Below are 24,065 nucleotides of genomic sequence, written 5' to 3'. Positions count from 1 at the left end.
AAAAGCGGATGTGACGACAGGTAGTGGAGGACGCTGAGGGCAGTGCCTTTAAGGCACGCCCCCAATATTGTTGTCCGGCTGGAAATCGGGAGAAATTCGACAGAATGGTTGCCCCGGGAGATTTTTGGGAGGGGCACTGTAATTCGGGAGTCTCCTGGGAAAATTAGGGGGGTTGGCAAGTATGGACTAAAAATGTACTATAGTAGCAATACATTTGCTTTATATATTTTTCAACAGCAGCTGATGATAAATCTTTTTTTTTTACATATTTGAGTGCTTGATGCCTGAAAAATAAATTTTCAGACAACATTACACAACAGGTAATCATTTTGTCTGTGTCTTCATTTGTGCACTTCCATACGTGCATTTACAAGTTAAAATATTATGAAAAAAAGATGACTACAAAAAATGGTAAATGGGTTGTACAAACCCTGTTTCCATATGAGTTGGCAAATTGTGTTAGATGTAAATATAAACGGAATGCAATGATTTGCAAATCATTTTCAACCCATATTCAATTGAATGCACTACAAAGACAAGATGTTTGATGTTCAAACTCATAAATTTATTTTTTATTTTTTGCAAAAAATACTTAATTTAAAATTTTATGGCTACAACACGTGCCAAAGTAGTTGGGAAAGGACATGTTCACCACTGTGTTACATCACCTTTTCTTTTAAGAACACTTAATAAACGTTTGGGAACTGAGGAAACTAATTGTTGAAGCTTTGAAAGTGGAATTCTTTCCCATTCTTGTTTTATGTCGCGCTTCAGTCGTTCAACAGTCTGGGATCTCTGCTGTCGTATTTTACGCTTCATAATGCGCCACACATTTTCGATTAGAGACAGGTCTGGGCTGCAGGCGGGCCATGAAAGTACCCGCACTCTTTTTTTACGAAGCCACGCTGTTGTAACATGTGCCGTATGTGACTTGGCATTGTTTGCTGAAATAGGCACGGCGTCCATGAAAAAGACGGCGCTTAGATGGCAGCATATGTTGTTCGGAAACCTGTATGTACCTTTCAGCATTAATGGTGCTTTCACAGATGTGTAAATTACCCATGCCTTGGGGACTAATGCACCCCCATACCATCACAGATACTGGCTTTTGAACTTTGAGTCGATAACAGTCTGGATGGTTCGCTTCCCCTTTGGTCCGGATGACACAATGTTGAATATTTCCAAAATCAATTTTAAATGTGAACTTGTCAGACCACAGAACACTTTTCCACGTTGCATCAGTCCATTTTAGATAAGGTCGGGCCCAGAGAAGCCGGCGGCACTTGTGGATGTTGTTGATAAATGGCTTTTGCTTTGCATAGTTGAGCTTTAACTTGCAATTACAGGTGTAGCGACAAACTGTATTTAGTGACAGTGGTTTTCCGAAGTGTTCCTGAGCCCATGTGGTGATATCCTTTAGAGATTTATGTCTGTTTTTGATACAGTGCCGTCTGAGGGCTCGAAGGTCACGGTCATTCAATGTTGGTGATATATTTCTAGGATATTATGGACCGTAGATGTTGAAATTGCTAAATGTCTTGCAATTGCACTTTGAGAAACGTTGTTCTTAAACTGTTTGACTATTTGCTCACGCAGTTGTGGACAAAGGGGTGTACCTCGCCCCATCCTTTCTTGTGAAAGACTGAAAGCTGTTTTTATACTCAATCCTGGCACCCACTTGTTCCCAATCAGCCTGTACACCTGTGGGATGTTCCAACTAAGTGTTTGATGAGCATTCCTCAACTTTATCTGTATTTATTGCCACCTTTCCCAACTTATTTGTCACGTGTTGCTGGCATTAAATTCTAAAGATTATGATTATTTGCAAAAAAAAAGGTTTTTATTTTGACCATCAAATATGTTGTCTTTGTAGCATATTCAACTGAATATTGGTTAAAAATTAATTGCATAACCGTTGTATTCTGTTTATATTTACATCTAACACAATTTCCCAACTCATATGGAAACTGGGTTTGTACTTGCATAGCGCTTTTCTACCTTTAAGGTACTAAAAACACTTTGACACTATTTCCATATTCACCCATTCAGACACACATTCAGACACTGATGGCGGGAGCTGCCATGCAAGACCCTAACCACGACCCATCAGAAGCAAGGGTGAAGTGCCTTGCTCATGGACACAACGGACGTGACGAGTTTGGGAGAAGGTAGGGATCGAACCAGGAACCCACAGGTTGCTGGCACCACCACTCTCCCAACAGCCCCATGCCGTCCCAATACTACTTTATTTTAATTAAAGACATCATAAGTGAATGTGATTGTGAATGTTGTCTGTCTATATGTGTTGACCCTGGGATGCGGTGGCGAATTGTCCAGGGTGTACACCGTCTTCCGCCCAAATGCAGCTGAGATAGGCTCCAGCACCTACTGCTACCCCAAAAGAGACAAGTGGTAGAAAATTGATGGATGGCTGGATAAGTCTATTTTATTATGCTAGTAACAAATAGATGAGTGTTTTTGATACTTACCATTGTTCTCTTTGACTAATTTGACTTGATCAAAGCTTTTCTAACACTCCACACTACGAAATAACATGTATATATGATGCGTACTAATATTGGATCGGATCGATATCATCATCAATGTAGCAGAACAAAAAGGAGAGAACGTAAAAGAGGAAGCAGACAAATATTGCGATCATCAGAACGACAGTCATCCATTTCGGACAGCTACATTGTCAAAATCCATACATTTTCTACTGCTTGTCCCTTTTGGGGTGGGGGGGGGGTTATTGGAGCCTATCTCAGCTGCATTGGGGCGGAAGGCGGGGTACATATGTGTCCTAAAATTATACAAAACTCAAAACCAGTGAATTTGGCGCATTGTTTAAATCGTAAATAAAAACAAAATACAATGATTTGCAAATCCTTTTCAACCTATATTCAATTGATAAAACTGCATAGACAAGATATTTAATGTTCGAACTGAGAAACCATTTCTATTTTTTTTTGCAAATAATCATTAACTCAGAATTAAATGGCAGCAACAAGACATTGCAAAAATGTTGGTTTTCAGCCTTGCCGCTGACGTGCATTGATTTCTACAGATCCTCTGAACCTTTTGATGACATTACAGATCGTAGATGGTGAAATCCCTAAATTCCTTGCAATAGCTCGTGGAGAAATGTTGTTCTTAATGTCATGATCGTTGGTCTGGATTATCTTTTTGTAATGTTTTGTTAGTTTTGGACTCTTTTCGTTCCTGTTTGCGCTTCCTTGGTTGTTTGGTTTTCATGGCGAATTCTTAGATACACCTGCCTCTTGTGTTCGGGACACGCACCTGCTCAAATCAAGAGACCATGATTTAGACCTGTCTTTGCCAATCAGTCGCCCGGGCCATAGTTATGTTAGTTAGTAGTTTCATGCTTGCTTTTCTTGCAATACCGTCGTTCAAATTGTTCGATTCATGCCGTGTCCACGTAAGTCGTGTTTATTTCATGCCACAGTATCGTATTTGTTCCATGCCATAGTGTATGCTGTTTGTTTCATGCCACGGTTTTGCGTCTGTTCCACGCCAGAGATTTTGTTTGTTTACCTCATGCCCTGCCAATATTTCCTGAGAAATTATATATGTTCCTACGTGCAAGTCTTGTCTGGAATGGTCCTATTGTATCCCAGGAGAACAAACCTCGCAGTAAGCTGCGACCCCCCCGTTATGACACTTAAACTGTTGGACAATTTGCATCACGCATTTCTTCACGTAGCGGTGACCCTCGTCCCATCCTTGTTTGTGAACGACTGAGCATTTCATGGAAGCTGCTTTTATACCCAATCATGGCACCCACCTGTTCCCAATTGGCCTGTTCACCTTTGTGATGTTCCAAATAAGTGTTTGATGAACGTTCCTCAACTTTCTCAGTCCTTTTTTCCACTTATCCCAGCTTTTTTTAAACATGTTGCTTACATCAAATTCCAAATGAGCTAATATTTGAAAAACATAACAAAGTTTTCCAGTTTGAACTTTCAGCATCTTGTCTTTGCAGTCTATTCAATTGAATATAGGTTGAAAAGGATTTGAAAATCATTGTATTCTATTTTATTTATGATTCAAACAATGTGCCAACTTCACTGGTTTTGGGTTTTGTAAGAATACAATGTACAAAGGATATTGCACATATTCAAGTATACTGAGAAGAAGTTCTCAATTCAGTTTGAAGACTTTTTTATAAAACAGACCCCTTCAGTATACGTTGCAGAAAATGAATACTCACCTCTGACTGCTATGGTTTTTGTATCTTGGAATATGACGTTTGCTGCAGCGACTTGAACTGTGACAGGGTACATTCCCTCATGGCGAAAGGCGTACGCGACACTCCCATCCAATGTGACCACTGGCTACACACCAACAGAAACACACCAAATGATCATGCTGTAGATGGTCATATCAATTCCACTATGCAGAATTATGTTGTGGATTGAGGTGTAGCCAGCGCTGCCTGCAGGAGCAAAAGTCACCGCCTCCGTCCATGGTGCTGAGAACAGAGCCCCATCAGACGAGGGGGCGTGGCAGTGCTGACGGCGAGATACAGCTGGCAGGTGATTAGATTTTACAGGTGGTACGTGTTAAGCAAATCATCCGTTGTCTTTAACAGTAAGCGGCCGGGAGCAGGAGGAGAGAGAGGATGCGGACGTGACTGAACAGTTACGTTCTACCAGGAAAGAAACATTTTGTTGACAACGTTATCATTAAAAACCTTGTTAACCCTGCACGCTTGTCTGACAGTGGGACCGATAGGAAGCGACTTCCACATATGTCCGAAGTAAATTAAAGTCAATTAAAGTTGTTATATATTGTACAATCTATATCAGTGGTCCCCAACCTTTTTGTAGCTGCGGACCGGTCAACGCTTGATAATTTGTCCCGGGGCCCGGGGTGGGGGGTGTGGGCGTGGTGTTTGGGGTGCCGGGGGGGGGGTCTTTTTTTTTTTGTCATGAAAAAGGGGGGGTTTTTTTGGGTTGTTGCACTAATTGTAAGTGGATCTTGTGTTTTTATGTTGATTTAATTAAAATAATAAATAAATTAATTAATAACAAATTATTTTCCGGCCCGTTAACAATCGCCGCGGCCCGGTGGTTGGGGACCACTGATCTATATGTTTAATCATATGCATTGCAAGGAGTGTAAAAATCAAATATGACCAACGTTTCTAAGATTGTAAATATACCCCATTTAATTAGTGATTAATAATGTTGGATCAGGACTGGGCAAATTTTTTGACTCCGGGCCACATTGATAGAAAAAAATGTGTCTGGGGGGGGGCCAAAGTGTATGTGTGTATAAATGATGTATACACATTTAGCTGTAAAAATCTGCTCTACAGTATATGTGTTTATGTCCCTTTTTTTCAGGAACACTAGTACCGAAAGTCACAATGTCTGATAGAGTTCTAAAAACCTTATGACAGATCACCTCGAAGAGAATTATATTCATATAGGGCTTTTCTCAAGTGACTGAAATCGCTTTACATAGTGGAACCCAATATCTAAGTTACATTTAAGCCAGTGTGGGTGGCACTGGGAGCAGGTGGATTAAAGTGTCTTGCCCAAGGACACAACGGCAGTGACTAAAATGGCAGAAGCGGGGATCGAACCTGGAACCCTCAAGTTGCTGGCACGGCCACTCTGCCAAACGAGCTATACCGCCCCGCGGAATGGAATTTTCCATATTTTTTTTTTTACTGACATAGACACCCAAAATGTACATTCAAATACGGAAAGTGTGATTTAAAATATTAACTATGAACCATAAAACACTGAATATTAACAACATATGAATGTCGGCCCTCTTGTTCTTCTCCGACCAGCTCCTCGACAGTTGTGTATCTTTTACAATCAAGCAAAACACAACAGTATTGTGAGTGTCCTACTAGTCTATTCTGTATATACATGACGATAAACAAACAAAATGGATTATGCTATCTATGTTGCTCATTTAAGAGATACAATCTGTGTGCTGTCAAATTTGCATTTTTTTAAATTCATGCAAACCTTTAGAAGATGAGTGCCCACATGACATTTTTTACTTTGTATTCTATTTTTCCTGTGTTTTTTTATCATTTCCTGCACCGGTGCTCCTATTTTGGTTGTACTGTACTTCCTGTTTGATATTTTTTTTTGCTACACATTTGCTTAAAGTAATACTCGTATGTTCAATGCGGCGCCAATCCATCAAGTGGTGCGGCTTCATAGCTATCGAAGTTGTACTAAAACGGGTTTAATGTTCTATATTTTCAATGAAACATATAAAATGTTGATGTTGTTTACTTGAGTCAAATTGCCAGCATAGTGCAGTCTACACACATCTCTTCTTTTTGACCGCCATCTACTGGTCACACTTATCATTACACTGTGTACCAAATAAAATTGCTTTGAGGTCGGTGAGCAAAATCAGAATTATTCCGTACATTAGTCACACCGGGTTATAAGGCGCACTGTCGAGTTTTGAGGAAAAAAATGATTTTAAGTGCACCTTATGGACCGAAAAATACGGTAATTGGCATTATTAAACTTCATCGTTTTTGTTTGTATTGTGCGCCTTATAATGGACGCCCACAATTCTAGAGACATCCACAAACCTTTAAATTACAAAGCAGGGCTCGGTTCCTGACCAGGCAAGCTTTGTGTACCCATAAAAAGAGAAACCAGTACAAAGTGCGTAATTACCAGCCTGATTTACACAACAAAACTGACAGCCTTTTTGAACGGTGCAATGGAAAAACAAAGTTACCTCGGTGTTGTTGCCAATCCACCAGAAATAGGTGACTGTGCGTGGGTGAGTGGGTAAGATGACTGCTGAGATGTTGACCTCCTTGTTTCTGACAACCACAAAGGGAGCAAGAAGCTGGACATTTTCCACAGGACCTGTGGACAGGAGTTCAAACGAAATGTCATGTTAAATGTTCATTTGTTCATTTAATTTGCCTTGTCTTTTTTTCTGCATGTACAGTATAACTATTACTCTCTATAAAATGTGGTTGGCTGTCTAGAACAGACTAATTGGATTTAGAGTGTTTCTTAGAGGAACATTTGATTTAGTTTTAAAACGATTCAGTTTTCAACAGACGCTTATTGAAAAGTGACTATCAAGGACTAAAGGGAATCGAGTTTGTTGGCCCGAGGATCTCGTCTCTATTTGTGGATAATGCAGTCCTCTAGGCCTTTAACCTTTGCTGGGACAGTTCCAAGTAAGTGTAAAGCCCCCGGGGTATGAATTATACACCTTTTGAAATGGAAACAATTGTTCCCAGTAGGAAAAAGGGTGTATAGTGAGTGGGAGTGAAGTCCTGCCCTCCAGGTCGGATTTCAGTGTTTTTCATGACCAAGAGAAGGATGGTATATAGGCTTTCACTGGTAAAGCACTTTCCGACCATCGAGGTATTGACACTCTAGCCTCAACCAACTACTGAGGACGCAGCATCGGGACAAACTTGGGAGTTCAGTAACTTCCCCAAGGATGGTTAGACATGGTCTGTACCGGTCCGTCATGACGAAGGGAGAGCCAAGCCTAAAAAGCCAAAATCCGTCTATATTCTTTGTTCTGTGGTCTTTTAAATTTCAACAGTTTCCACTTTGCATCAGTCCATCTTAGATGATCTCGATACCAGAGAAGCCGGTGGCGTTTCTGGATGTTGTTGATAAATGGCTTTCGCTTTGCATAGTAGAGCTTTAACTTGCACTTACAGATGTAGCGACAAACTATATTTAGTGACAGTGGTTTTCTGAAGTGGTTTTCTGTGCCCGGCCGGGCACAGCCCGAAGAGGCAACGTGGGTCCCCCCTCCAATGGGCTCACCACCCATAGCAGGGGCCATAGAGGTCGGGTGCAATGTGAGCTGGGCGGCAGCCGAAGGCAGGGCACTTGGCGGTCCGATCCTCGGCTACATAAGCTCGCTCTTGGGACGTGGAACGTCACCTCACTGGGGGGAAAGGAGCCTGAGCTAGTGCACGAAGTAGAGGAATTCCGGCTGGATGTAGTCGGACTCACTTCGACGCACAGCAAGGGCTCTGGAACCACTTCTCTTGAAAGGGGCTGGACTCTCTTTCACTCTGGCGTGGCCGGCAGCGAGAGGCGACGGGCTGGGGTGGCAATTCTGGTTGCCCCCCGGCTTAAAGCCTGCACGTTGGAGATCAACCCAGTGGATGAAAGGGTAGCCTCCCTCCGCCTTCGGGTGGGGGGACGGGTCCTGACTGTTGTTTGCGCTTACGCGCCAAACATCAGTTCAGAGTACCCACCCTTTTTGGGTACACTCGAGGGAGTACTGGAGAGTGCTCCCCCGGGTGATTCCCTTGTTCTGCTGGGGGACTTCAACGCTCATGTTGGTAACGACAGTGAAACCTGGAGAGGCGTGATTGGGAAGAATGGTCGCCCGGATCTGAACCCGAGTGGTGTTTTGTTATTGGACTTCTGTGCTCGTCATAATTTGTCCATAACAAACACCATGTTCAAACATAAGGGTGTCCATATGTGCACTTGGCACCAGGACACCTTAGGCCGCAGTTCCATGATCGACTTTGTAGTTGTGTCATCGGATTTGCGGCCTCATGTTTTGGACACTCGGGTAAAGAGAGGGGCGGAGCTTTCTACCGATCACCACCTGGTGGTGAGTTGGCTGCGATGGTGGGGGAGGATGCCGGACCGACCTGGCAGGCCCAAACGCATTGTGAGGGTTTGCTGGGAACGTCTGGCAGAGTCTCCTGTCAGAGAAAGTTTCAATTCCCACCTCCGGAGGAACTTTGAACATGTCACGAGGGAGGTGCTGGACATTGAGTCCCAGTGGACCATGTTCCGCACCTCTATTGTCGAGGCGGCTGATCGGAGCTGTGGCCGCAAGGTAGTTGATGCTTGTCGTGGCGGTAATCCTAGAACCCGCTGGTGGACACCAGCGGTGAGGGATGCCGTCAAGCTGAAGAAGGAGTCCTATCGGGTTCTTTAGGTTCATAGGACTCCAGAGGCAGTGGACAGGTACCGACAGGCCAAGCGGTGTGCAGCTTCAGCGTTCACAGAGGCAAAAACTCGGACATGGGAAAAGTTTGGGGAAGCCATGGAAAATGACTTCCGGATGGCTTCGAAGCGATTCTGGCCCACCATCCGCCGCCTCAGGAAGGGGAAGCAGTGCACTGTCAACACCGTGTATGGTGCGGATGGTGTTCTGCTGACCTCAACTGCGGATGTTGTGGATAGGTGCAAGGAATACTTTAATGACCTCCTCAACCCCACCAACACGTCTTCCTATGAGGAAGCAGTAGCTGGGGGATCTGTGGTGGACTCTCCTATTTCTGTGGCTGAGGTTGCTGAGGTAGTTAAAAAGCTCCTCGGTGGCAAGGCCCCAGGGGTGGATGAGATCCGCCCAGAATTCCTTAAGGTTCTGGATGCTGTGGGGCTGTCTTGGTTGACAAGACTCTGCAGCATCGCGTGGACATCGGGGGCGTTACCTCTGGATTGGCAGACCGGGGTGGTGGTCCCTCTCTTTAAGAAGGGCGACCGGAGGGTGTGTTCCAACTATCGTGGGATCACACTCCTCAGCCTTCCCGGTAAGGTTTATTCAGGTGTACTGGAGAGGAGGCTACGCCGGAAAGTCGAACCTCGGATTCAGGAGGAACAGTGTGGTTTTCGTCCTGGTCGTGGAACTGTGGACCAGCTCTATACTCTCGGCAGGGTTCTTGAGGGTGCATGGGAGTTTGCCCAACCAGTCTACATGTGCTTTGTGGACTTGGAGAAGGCATTCGACCGTGTCCTTCGGGAAGTCCTGTGGGGAGTGCTCAGAGAGTATGGGGTATCGGACTGTCTTATTATGGCAGTCCGATCCCTGTATGATCAGTGTCAGAGCTTGGTCCGCATTGCTGGCAGTAAGTCGGACACGTTTCCAGTGAGGGTTGGACTCCGCCAAGGTTGCCCTTTGTCACCGATTCTGTTCATAACTTTTATGGACAGAATTTCTAGGCGCAGTCAAGGCATTGAGGGGTTCCGGTTTGGTGGCCGCGGGATTAGGTCTCTGCTTTTTGCAGACGATGTGGTCCTGTTGGCTTCATCTGGCCGGGATCTTCAGCTCTCACTGGATCGGTTCGCAGCCGAGTGTGAAGCGGCCGGAATGAGAATCAGCACCTCCAAATCCGAGTCCATGGTTCTCTCCCGGAAAAGGGTGGAGTGCCATCTCCGGGTTGGGGAGGAGACCCTGCCCCAAGTGGAGGAGTTCAAGTACCTAGGAGTCTTGTTCACGAGTGGGGGAAGAGTGGATCGTGAGATTGACAGGCGGATCGGTGCGGCGTCTTCAGTAATGCGGACGTTGTACCGATCTGTTGTGGTGAAAAAGGAGCTGAGCCGGAAGGCAAAGCTCTCAATTTACCGGTCGATCTACGTTCCCATCCTCACCTATGGTCATGAGCTTTGGGTCATGACCGAAAGGATAGGATCACGGGTAGAAGCGGCCGAAATGAGTTTCCTCCACCACCGTGTGGCGGGGCTCTCCCTTAGAGATAGGGTGAGAAGCTCTGTCATCCGGGAGGAACTCAAAGTAAAGCAGCTGCTCCTCCACATCGAGAGGAGCCAGATGAGGTGGTTCGGGCATCTGGTCAGGATGCCACCCGAACGCCTCCCGAGGGAGTTGTTTAGGGCACGTCCAACCGGTAGGAGGCCACGGGGAAGACCCAGGACACGTTGGGAAGACTATGTCTCCCGGCTGGCCTGGGAACGCCTCGGGATCCCCCGGGAAGAGCTAGACGAAGTGGCTGGGGAGAGGGAAGTCTGGGCTTCCCTGCTTAGGCTGCTGCCCCCGCGACCCGACCTCGGAAAAGCGGAAGAAGATGGATGGATGGATGGATGGGTTTTCTGAAGTGTTCCTGAGCCCATGTGGTGACTCCTTTAGAGATTGATGTCGGTTTTTGATACAGTGCCGTCTGAGGGATCGAAGGTCAAGGTCATTCAATGTTGGTTTCCGACCATGCTTCTTACGTGGAGTGATTTCTCCAGATTCTCTGAACCTTTTGATGATATGATTGACCGTAGATGTTGAAATCCCTAAATTTCTTGCAATTGCACTTTGAGAAACGTTCTTAAACTGTTTGACTATTTGCTCACGCAGTTGTGGACAAAGTGTACCTGGCCCCATTCTTTCTTGTGAAAGACTGAGCATTTTTTGGGAAGCTATTTTTATACCCAATCATGGCACCCACCTGTTTCTAATTAGCCTGCACACCTGTGGGATGTTCCAAATAAATGTTTGATGAGAATTCCTCAACTTCATCAGTATTTATTGCCACCTTTCCCAACTTCTTTGTCACATGTTGCTGGCATCACATTCTAAAGTTAATAATTATTTTCAAAAAAAAGAAAAAGCTTTATCATTTTGAACATCAAATATGTTGTCTTTGTAGGATATTCAATTGAATATGGGTTGAAAAGGATTTGCAAATCACTGTATTCCGTTTATATTTACATCTAACACAATTTCCCAACTCATATGGAAACGGGGTTTGTACAAACTAGTAATCTAATTAACATAACTGTCCTTTGCATGGCTGGGTTCACACTTTAAAATGAGCAGTTTGAGGTCACCTGGGAGTACCGTGTACTCCGGACCATAAGGCGCACTGCCGATGAGCGAGATCTAGTCAGGTCTATTTTCGCACAAAAGGCGCAACGGGTTATAGTAACGTTGAGGTGAATTTACCAGGGGAATTTGTGAAACTGAGACAATACAAAAAGAATGCCATTAAGAGTTAATAATACCAACACAGACACTTGTAAACGTAAACTATTACACATATTAGTTTGTCAGACTTAGCCTTGTCTTGGTTTAACTCGTATATTACTGACAGGATGCAGTGCGTCTACCAAAACAATGTGATCTCGGACTATGGTAAGGTAACGTGTGGAGTTCCTCAGGGTTCGGTTCTTGGCCTTGCACTCTTCATTATTTACATGCTGCCGCTAGGTGACTTCATACGCAAATACGGTGTTAGCTTTCACTGTTATGCTGATGACACCCAACTCTACATGCCCCTAAAGCTGACCAACACGCCGGATTGTAGTCAGCTGGAGGTGTGTCTTAATGAAATTAAACAATGGATGTCCGCTAACTTTTTGCAACTCAACGCCAAAAGAACGGAAATGCTGATTATCGGTCCTGCCAGACACCGACACATATTTAATATTTGAAAACCAAACAATTACACAAGGCGACTCGGTAAAGAATCTGGGTATTGTCTTCCACCCAACTCTCTCGTTTGAGTCGCACATTAAGAGTGTTACGAAAACGGCCTTCTTTCATCTCCGTAATATCGCTAAAATTTGTTCCATTTTGTCCACTAGCGACGCTGAGATCATTATCCATGCGTTCGTTACATCTTGTCTCAATTACTGTAACATATTATTTTCGGGTCTCCCCATGTCTAGCATTAAAAGATTACAGTTGGTTCAGAATTCGGCTGCTAGACTTTTGACAAGAACAAGACAGTTTGATCATATTACGCCTATACTGGCTCACCTGGACTGGCTTCCTGTGCACTTAAGATGTGACTTTAAGCTTTTACTACTTACTGTATGTATAAAATAATACACCTATCTTTCCGATTGTATTGTACCATATGCCCCGGCAAGAAATCTGCATTCAAAGAACTCCGGCTTACTAGTTATTCCCAATTAGATCCACTATGGACTGGACTTTCACTGTTACGTTAGGTCCACTATGGACTGGACTCTCACTATTATGTTAGATCCACTATGGACTGGACTCTCTCACTATTATGTTAGATCCCTATGGACTCGGCACTCACAATTATGTTGGATCCACTATGGATTGGATTCTCTCACTATTACGTTAGATCCACTATGGATTGGACTCTCTCACTATTATGTTAGATCCACTATGAACTGGACACTCACTATTATGTTAGATCCACTATGGACTGGATTCTCACTATTATGTTAGATCCACTATGGATTGGACTCTCACTATTATGTTAGATCCACTATGGACTGGACTCTCTCACTATTATGTTAGATCCACTATGGACTGTACTCTCACTATTATGTTAGATCCACTATGGATTGGACCCTCCCTATTATGTTAGATCCACTATGGACTGGACTCTCACTATTCTGTTAGATCCACTATGGACTGGACTCTCACTATTATGTTGGATTCACTATGGACTAGACTCTCACTATTATGTTGGATCCACTATGGATTGGACCCTTACTATTCTGTTAGATCCACTATGGACTGGACTCTCACGATTACGTTAGATCCACTATGAACTGGACACTCACTATTATGTTAGATCCACTGTGGACTGTACTCTCACTATTATGTTAGATCCACTAAGGACTGGACTCTCTCACTATTATGTTAGAGCCACTATGGACTGGATTCTCTCACTATTACATTAGATCCACTATGGACTGGACTCTCACTAATACGGTAGATCCACTATGGACTGAAATCTAACTATTATGTTAGATCCACTATGGACTAGACTCTCATTATTATGTTAGATCCATTATGGATTGGACCCTCACTATTATGTTGGATCCACTATGGACTGGACTCTCTCACTATTATGTTAGATCCACTATGGACTGGACTCTCACTAATATGTTAGATCCACTATGAACTGGATTGTCACTATTATGTTAGATCCACTATGGACTGTACTCTCACTATTATGTTAGATCCACTATGGACTGGACTCACACTAATATGTTAGATCCACTATGGACTAGACTCTCATTATTATGTTAGATCCATTATGGATTGGACCCTCACTATTATGTTGGATCCACTATGGACTGCACTCTCTCACTATTATGTTATGTTAGATCCACTATGGATTGGACTCTCGCACTATTACGTTAGATCCACTATGGAGTGGACTCTCACTAATATGTTAGATCCACTATGGACTGGACTCTCACTATTACGTTAGATCCACTATGGACTGTACTCTCACTATTATGTTAGATCCACTGTGGACTGGACTCGCACTAATATGTTGGATCCACTATGGACTAGACTCTCATTATTATGTTAGATCCATTATGGATTGGACCCTCACTATTATGTTAGATCCACTATGGACTGGACTCTCACTAATATGTTAGATCCACTATGGACTGGACTCTCACTATTATGTCAGATCCACTATGGATTGGACCCTCACTATTATGTTAGATCGACTATGGACTGCACTCTCTCACTATGATGTTATTATGTTAGATCCACTATGGACTGTACTCTCTCACTATTACGTTAGATCCACTATGGACTGGACTCTCATTATTATGTTAGATCCATTATGGATTGGACCCTCACTATTATGTTAGATCGACTATGGACTGCACTCTCTCACTATTATGTTATTATGTTAGATCCACTATGGACTGTACTCTCTCACTATTACGATAGATCCACTATTGACTGTACTCTCACTATTATGTTAGATCCACTATGGACTGGACTCGCACTAATATGTTAGATCCACTATGGACTAGACTCTCATTATTATGCTAGATCCATTATGGATTGGACCCTCACTATTATGTTGGATCCACTATGGACTGGACTCTCTCACTATTACGTTAGATCCACTATGGACTGGACTCTCACTAATATGTTGGATCCACTATGGACTGTACTCTCACTATTATGTTAGATCCACTATGGACTGGACTCACACTAATATGTTAAATCCACTATGGACTAGACTCTCATTATTATGTTGGATCCATTATGGATTGGACCCTCACTATTATGTTAGATCCACTATGGACTGGGTTCTCACAAATATGTTGGATCCACTATGGACTGGACCCTCACTATTATGTTAGATCCACTATGGATTGGACTCTCACTATTATGTTAGATCGACTATGGACTGGACTCTCTCACTATTATGTTATTATGTTAGATCCACTATGGACTGTACTCTCACTATTATGTTAGACCCACTATGGACTGGACTCTCTCACTATTACGTTAGGTCCACTATGGACTGTACTCCCACTATTATGTTAGATAAATAAATAAATGGGTTGTACTTGTATAGCACTTTTCTACCTTCAAGGTACTCAAAGCGCTTTGACACTACTTCCACATTTACCCATTCACACACACATTCACACACTGATGGAGGGAGCTGCCATGCAAGGCGCCAACCAGCACCCATCAGGGGCAAGGGTGAAGTGTCTTGCTCAGGACACAACGGACGTGATGAGGTTGGTACTAGGTGGGATTTGAACCAGGGCCCCTCGGGTTGCGCACGGCCACTCTCCCACCGCGCCACGCCGTCTCTTTTATCCACTATGATCCACTATGGACTGGACTCGCACTAATATGTTAGATCCACTATGGACTAGACTCTTATTATTATGTTAGATCCATTATGGATTGGACCCTCACTATTATGTTGGATCCACTATGGACTCGACTCTCTCACTATTACATTAGATCCACTATGGACTGGACTCTCACTAATATGTTAGATCCAGTATGGACTGGACTCTCACTATTATGTTAGATCCACTATGGATTGGACCCTCACTATTATGTTAGATCCACTATGGACTGGACTCTCACTATTATGTTAGATCCACTATGGATTGGACCCTCACTATTATGTTAGATCCACTATGGACTTGACTCTCACTATTTGTTAGATCCCTTATGGATTGGACCCTCACTATTATGCTAGATCTACTATGGACTGGACTCTCTCACTATTACATTAGATCCACTATGGACTGGACTCTCACTAATATGGTAGACCCACTATGGCCTGAACTCTCACTATTATGTTAGATCCACTATGGACTGGACTCTCCAACTATTATGTTAGATCCACTATGGACTGGACTTTCACAATATTATGCTAGACCGACTCGACGTCAATTGCATCCGGTCTGCCCAAGTGAGGGGGGGGGGAGTTGCCCACATATGATGCGGTCCTCTCCAAGGTTTCTCATAGTCATTCATATTGACATCCCACTTGGTTGTGAGTTTTTCTTTGCCCTGATGTGGGATCTGAACCGAGGATGTCGTTGGGGCTTGTGCAGCCCTTTGAGAAACTTCTGATTTAGGGTTATATAAATAAACATTGTTTGATTGAATGATTGATAAACGAGAAGAAAAAGACAGCCGAGTATGATTTTGGAGGACATTTAGATGTTAACCGAGTTTTAAATTAAGTAAAGATGCTGAAGAGCTGCTTGTATTGAAGTTCATGGACCGTCGAAATTAGTAGGACAAAACGGCGTTCGCCAAATACTCGAATCAGTGAGGCATGTTTGATATAAACAGTGTGCTTTATAACAATTAGGGAGGTTCGTATCATGTTTGTCCTCCTACAGAAACCAAATTAAAACAAAAAATGTTTTAATATGGTTTCTTTTTGCGTTTTTCATATATTTTTGAAAAAGCTACAGAGAGCCACTAGGGCGGCGCTTAAGAGCCGCATGCGGCTCTAGAGCCGTGGGTTGCCGACCCCCGGTCTAGGAGGTTGTGTTACGTCAGTCTTGGGATGAGGTTTTTGCAATATATGTCATATAGAGATGTCCGATAATATCGGGCTGCCGATGTTATTGGCCGATAAATGCTTTAAAATATAATATCGGAAGTTATCGGTATTGGTTCGGAAAATATCGGTATCTGTTTCAAATAGTAAAATGTATGACTTTTTAAAACGCCGCTGTACGGAGTGGTACACAAACGTAAGGCGATGTACAGAGCACCAATAAACCTTAAATGCCTTACACTACCTTTGCTTGCCGGTCTGATCACATAATACCTATGGCTTTTCACACACACACAAGTGAATGCAAAGCATACTTGGTCAAATATAAATATAAACAACTTTAACACTGTTACAAATATGCGTCACACTGTGAAACCACACCAAACAAGATTGACAAACACATTTCTGGAGAACTGTTGTGTTTTGGTATTATCCTGCCTTCTCCTTTTCTGCACCTGTGTTATCAGTGTTTCATCCTTGGCAAGGGGCGTACCTTGTGGCACACTTCCTCTCAATTAACCCGGCAGTATTTAGGCTCGTCACTGACAGTTTGGCCTCACCGGTTATTGTATCCAGTACTCCCCTCGTGCATGCACCTGCTTCACCAGTCCTGGTACGTTTTCGCTACTTTGTACTGAATTTCCTAACCTCTTGTTGGTTTATTTCCTAGTCCCCCCTGAGGCAAAAGGATTTCTTGTTTTGGACTCTTGCCTTGCTCAGTGTGCCCTGGCCCTTTCTCCTGCCGACCTATGAGGATCCTATTTTGCCCAGATTACCGTATTTTTCGGAATGTAAATCGCTCCGGAGTATACGTCGCACCTGCCGAAAATGCATAAAAAAGAAGGAAAAACACATATAAGTCGCACTGGAGTATAAGTCACATTTTTGGGGGGAAATTATTTGATAAAACCCAACACCAAGAATAGACATTTGAAAGGCAATTTAAAATAAATAAAAAATAGTGAACAACAAGCTGAATAAGTGTACGTTATATGACGCATAAACAACCAACTGAGAAGGTGCCTGGTATGTTAACGTAACATATTATGGTAAGAGTCATTCAAATAACTATAACATATAAAACATGCTATACGTTCACCAAACAATTTGTCGCTCCTAATCCATAAATCCCATGAAATCTTATACGTCTAGTCTCTTACGTGAATGAGCTAAATAATATTATCTGATGTTTTACGATAATGTGTTAATAATTCCACACATAAGTCACTCCTGAGTATAAGTCGAACCCTTGGCCAAAATATTGAAAAAAAACTGCGACTTATAGTCCACTGAAACCCTTGCAGCACTAACTCTTCTGGGTTGCTACAATATACACGTCCCGCTAACCCCTACCCCTCCACCTCGACCCCGCCCACCACAATCTTCTCATGCTCTCTCTGGGGGAGCATGTCCCAAATTCGTTGCTGCTGTTTTGAGGCATGTTAAGATAAAAAATAATGCACTTTGTGACTTCAATAAACAATATAGCAGTGCCGTGTTGGTATTTTTTTTCCATAACTTGAGTTGATTTATTTTGTAAAACCTTGTTGCATTGTTTAATGCATCCAGCGGGGCATCACAACAAAATTAGGCATAATAATGTGTTAATTCTACGACTGTATAAATGTATCGATATCGGGTGATATCGGAATCGGTAATTAAGAGTTGGACAATTTTGGAATATTGCCAAAAAGAGTCATACATATGTTTAAAAATGACCTCTGCCAAATGATGCTTGAGAAAACACAGTGGTGGAGGGATAATAATCAACAGCTTACATGTTTGCATGTACAGCGGTACCTTGACTATATTGTATGTACATCGGTACCTTGACTATAAAAGTATTTTGAAATCCGGTTTCCATTCGGCTTTTTGTTATTTTTTTTAACCGACTTGGCCAGACAGCCCGCCCGCGCGCAGCCCTGTCAGTCCGCATCATACAAAGTAGGAGCACAGCCTCTGCAATATGCAGTCTAAAAAAAAAAAAAAAAAAGTCCAGACGACTGATAATAATCATGAAAATATGGAGGAGTCGTTGATAGTCTGTTTGACGTTTTGCAGTTCATTCTGTCCCCTGACTCTACAAACTGGACGATTGAGCCTTTACCCTAGGTACATATCCCTTGCTGACCACTCTGACCTGGGTATAGATGTCCGTGTGCAACATAAACAACAATTCCTATTGTTACAAACCCCGTTTCTATATGAGTTGGGAAATTGTGTTGGATGTAAATATAAACGGAAGGCAATGATTTGCAAATCATTTTCAACCCTTACAGTATTCAGTTGAATATTCTTCAAAGACAACATATTTGATGTTCAAACTGATAAACTTTTTTTTTTGTTTTTTGCAAATAATCATTAACTTTTGAATTTGTTGCCCGCAACACGTGACAAAGAAGTTGGGAAAGGTGGCAATAAATACTGATAAAGTTGAGGAATGCTCATCAAACACTTATTTGGAACATCCCACAGGTGTGCAGGCTGATTGGGAACATGTGGGTGCCATGATTGGGTATTAAAACAGCTTCCCAAAAAATGCTCAGTCATTCACAAGAAAGGATGGGGCGAGGGTCACCACTTTGTAAGCAAATTGTCGAACAGTTTTAGAACATTTCTCAACGAGCTATTGCAAGGAAATTAAGGATTTTACCATCTACAGACCGTAAAATCATCAAAAGGTTGAGAGGACCTAGAGAAATCACTGCACGTCAGTGATCCCTCAGGCGGTACTGCATCAAAAACCGACATCAGTGTGTAAAGGATATCACCACATTGGCTCAGAAACACTTCATAAAACCACTGTCAGTAACTACAGTTGGTCGCCACATCTGTAAGTGCAAGTTAAAACTTTGTAGAAGTCTGCTTCCCCAGGTAAATTATGTACATAAATATGCATTATTTTATAAAACTACTGTACACTGCCAAAACTGAAATCTAAGTAAGATTAAATATCTCAAATAAGGGTGATATTTGCTTATTTTCTGTCTGATAAGATAATTTTTCTCACTTAGCAAATTTTATTTTAGAGTGTTATACTTGTTTTACGGGTTTTGGTCCCTAAATGATCTCAGTAAGATATTACAGCTTGTAGCTGAGATTTCATGACGTATATTGAGTAAAACCTGTTTGAAACTATTTTTGTGCAAATGTCCAAAACAGACCCAGCAAGGGTGCACAGAAAGGCGGGGAAGAAGAGGGGCAAAATGGGGGCAAAATGGTTAAAAGTCCTAATTTTGTCCAAAATGTTCCCACGAGTTCCGCTGCTGGCCGCACAAGTCCCGGGATGCAAAAAATATCCAAAACGCACCCAGCAAAGTCCCACGGGAAGTGGGGAAGAAAAGTGAGAAAAGTTGTCAAAAGTCCTCAAAATTTTCAAAATACTTACCCAGGTTCGAGTCCCACATGTACGATCGCGCAAGTCCCGGGATGTCCGAAATGTCCATAACACACCCAACCGAGTCCCATGGGGGAGGGGGAATAAAAGTTGGAAAAGTCGGCAAAAGTCCCGAAAATGTTCAAAATACCTACCCAGGTTCGAGGTCCACACGGAGTGCCACAAGTCTTTAGACTTGTGGGCACTCGAACCTGGGTGTGATTTTTGAACATTTTCCTGACTTTTCTCCCTGCCTTCCTGTGGGACTTTGCTGGGCGCGTTTTGGACAGTTTGAGCATCCCGGCCGGCGGCGGGACTTGTGGGACTTGAACCTGGGTAGGTATTTTAAACATTTTTGGGGACTTTTGCCGACTTTTACAACTTTTATCCCCCCTCCCTGTGGTACTTGGCTGGGTGTGTTATGGACATTATGGGCATCCCAGGACTTGTGCAGTCATACATAAGATTTTATGTTAGAGTGTTTTACTTGTTTTAAGGGTTTTGGTCCTAAATGATCTTAGTAAGATATTACAGCTTGTAGCTGAGATTTTATTACCTATATTGAGTCAAACATGAAACTAGAATATCAACTGTTGCAAAGCTGTTTCATCATTACCATGAATTGATTAACGTGGACCCCGACTTAAACAAGTTGAAAAACTTATTCGGGTGTTACCATTCAGTGGTCAATTGTACGGAATATGTACTGTACTGTGCAATCTACTAATAAAAGTATCAATCAATCAATCAATCAATCAACAATCACAAGTGTAAAACTACTTTTTTAAAGTAGTAATTTCTTCCTTCAAGCATCCATCCATCCATCCATTTTCTACCGCTTATTCCCTTATGGGGTAGCGGGGGGCGCTGGCGCCTATCTCAGCTACAATCGGGCGGAAGGCGGGGTAAACCCTGGACAAGTCGCCACCTCATCGCAGCATGAAAAAAAAAATTATGCCGAGCGCATATCATTATGTCAAGATAATGGCACTAGCATTTACGTATTTAAGAATATTTTTCAACATATTGAGCAAAAAGGTCTTTTTTTTTCTACGAAGAAAAGTGCACTTTTTATTCGTGAGAATATACTTATTTTAAGGTATTTTTGGCTTAATTGAGGTGAGCTATTTTCACTTGTTATGGAAAGTCTTGACAAGCCAAATTTTCTTGTTCTATTGGCAGATAATTTTGCTTGGTTCAAATAAAATACCCCTCATTTTTGTATTTTTTTTTCTTGTTTTTGAACACTGACTTTTTGCAGTGTAGTTGATTGTTGTAAAATACATTCTACTGCATTGTTTTTGCATACAATATTCCTTATCTAAAAGTTATTATTACTTTTTCAAAGGCATATTAAATGTAAACATTTGGTTGTTTTGGGGAGGATAAGCTTGGACGAATACTGATTTAAAGTCATTTAAACTGTTTTGAGATATACTACAAGACCCAAAACCAGTGGCACGTTGTGTAATTTGTGAATAAAAACAGAATAAAATGATTATCAAATGATTTTCACCTTATGTTCAATTGAATAGACTGCAAAAAATATATATTTCATGTTTGAACTGAGAAACAATTTTTTTGGGGCAAATAATCATTAACTTAGAATTTAATGGCAGCAACCCATTGCAAAAAAGTTGGCACAGGGGTATTTTTACCACTGTGTTACATGGCCTTTCCTTTTAACAACACTCAGTAAACATTTAGGAACTGAGGAGACCCATCTCTGAAGCTCTTCAGGTAGAACCCGCACTTCATAAAACCACTGTCAATAACTATAGTTGGTCGCTACATCTGTAAGTGCAAGTTAGAACTCTACATGGCGTGGGTAACTTACACATCTGTGAATGCACCATTAATGCTAAAATGTACATACAGGTTTTGGACCAACATATGTTGTCATCCAGCAACGTTATCATGGACGCCCCTGCTTATTTCAGCAAGACAATGCCAAGCCACGTGGTACAACAGCGTGGCTTCGTAGTAAAAGAGTGCGGGTAGTTTCCTGGCCCACATGCAGTCCAGACCTGTCTCCCATCCAAAATGTGTGGCGCATTATGAAGCGTAAAATACGACGGCGGAGACCCTGAACTGTTGGACGACGGAAGCTCTACATAAAAGAAGAATGGGAAAGAATTCCACTTTCAAAACTTCAACAACTAGTTTCTTCAGTTCCCAAACGTTTGAGTGTTGTTAAAAGAAAATGTGATGTAACACAGTGGTGAACATGTCCTTTCCCAATTACTTTGGCATGTGTTGCAGCCATGAAATTCTAAGTTAATTATCATATGCAAAAAATAAAATAAAGTTTATGAGTTTGAACATCAAATAACCTTGTCTTTGTTGAATATGTGTTGAAAAGGATTAGCAAATCATTGCATTCCGTTTATATTTACATCTAACACAATTTCCCAACTCAAATGGAAACAGGGTTTGTACCTTTCAGCATTATTGGTGCCTTCACATATGTGTAAGTTACCCATGCCTTGGGTACTAATACACCCCCATACCATCACAGATGCTGGCTTTTGAACTTTGCGCCTATAACAATCCGGATGGTTCTTTTCCTCTTTGTTCCGGAAGACACAAAGTCCAAAGATTCCAAAAACAATTTGAAATGTGGACTCGTCAGACCACAGAACACTTTTCCACTTTGCATCAGTCCATCTTAGATGAGCTCCGGTCCAGCGAAGACGTTGGTGTTTCTGGTTGTTGTTGATAAATGGCTTTCGCTTTGCATAGTAGAGTTTTAACTTGCACTTACAGATGTAGCGACAAACTGTAGTTACTGACAGTGGTTTTCTGAAGTGCACATGTGGTGATATCCTTTTCCCATTGATGTCGCTTTTTGATACAGTACCGCCTGAGGGATCGAAGGACCATAATATCATCGCTTACATGCCCATGTGGGGATATCCTTTACACACTGATGTCGCTTTTTGATGCAATACCGCTTGAGGGATCGAAGGTCCATAATATCATCGTTTACATGCAGTGATATTTTTCAGGTTCTCTGAACTTTTTGATGATATTACCGTTGTTGGTGAATAGATTCCCCAAATTCCTTGCAATAGCTTGTTGAGAAATGTTGTTCTTAAACTGTTGGACAATTTGCTCACGCATTTGTTCTTTAAGTGGTGACCCTCGCCCCATCCTTGTTTGTGAATGACTGATCATTCCATGGAAGCTGCTTTTATACCCAATCATGGCACCCACCTGTTCCCAATTAGCCTGTTCACCTGTGGGATGTTCCAAATAAGTGTTTGATAAGCATTCCTCAACCATCTCAGTCTTTTTAGCCACTTGTGCCAGCTTTTTTTTAAACATGTCGCAGGCTTCAACTTCAAAATGAGTTCATATTTGGAAAAAAACAACAATGTTTTCCAGTTTGAACGTTAAGTATCTTGTCTTTACAGTCTATTTAATCGAATATAGGTTGAAAAGGATTTGCAAATCATTTTATTCTGTTTTTAATTACGATTTACACAGTGTGCCAACTTCACTGGTTTAGGGTAAGCCGTGCAAACCGATGTAGCTCGTAAATTGGAGTCCTACTCTATTTGAATCTCAGAGCATAACAAAATAAGCACAAATGTGATTTCTGAGAAGTGATTGAGGTGGGGCCGCCCCAAGTATTTCATTCAAATTTGCACATTTTTAAAATACACATTATTTTAATTAATTCAATATGGTTTATCTATTAATAAAATGATGTACATCTGGCATTGGACATCAACATCAATTTCAAAATAAAGCACAGTTTACTGGTGCATTAGTGAAGTTGTCCTTCACATCGCGTGGACTTACAAGTGACGTGCAGATAGAGTGTTGTTGTCTCATAACCGAGGGAGTTTTCAGCCAGGGCAGTGACCCGGAATATTCCTGCGGATTTGTACACGTGTTTGATGCCCTCTTCAGCCCAGCTGAGGTTGGAGTAGGACACAGCGATGCCATCGCCAAAGTCCAGTTGAATGTTGGTCTGTATAGAATCGCCCTGAAAGACAGCATATGTGTCAATCATCCCACAATGAACAATACAATACTGTGTTCATACTCTAGCCTCACTACATTTGACTGAGACAATGAAAAAAAAAAAAAAAACAGGCAAACGTTTAAATTGTTTTCCACGGATTTTTGTATGTAACATCATTTTTGTGACACATG

The 24,065-nt window shown here is 42.2% G+C and overlaps 1 protein-coding gene across 1 annotated transcript in view; it reads right to left on the bottom strand.

The window, feature by feature from the left end:
• The window catches only part of sorcs3a (sortilin related VPS10 domain containing receptor 3a), a 614,798-nt gene that overhangs the window by 15,155 nt on the left and 575,578 nt on the right, over positions 1-24,065 (bottom strand). Inside the window, exons 19-21 of the mRNA XM_061907863.1 lie at positions 23,709-23,895; positions 6,748-6,881; positions 4,232-4,355 (exon numbers count right to left, since the gene is read on the bottom strand). Of these exons, the coding sequence (XP_061763847.1) occupies positions 4,232-4,355; positions 6,748-6,881; positions 23,709-23,895 (445 nt within the window). The remainder of the gene's footprint in view (positions 1-4,231; positions 4,356-6,747; positions 6,882-23,708; positions 23,896-24,065) is intronic.

The sequence above is a fragment of the Nerophis ophidion genome, linkage group LG01, assembly GCF_033978795.1.
Source record: "Nerophis ophidion isolate RoL-2023_Sa linkage group LG01, RoL_Noph_v1.0, whole genome shotgun sequence".
Taxonomy (NCBI): domain Eukaryota; kingdom Metazoa; phylum Chordata; class Actinopteri; order Syngnathiformes; family Syngnathidae; genus Nerophis; species Nerophis ophidion.
Note: the sequence above shows the minus strand (reverse complement) of the source record. Positions and strands in the feature narration are given on the sequence as shown.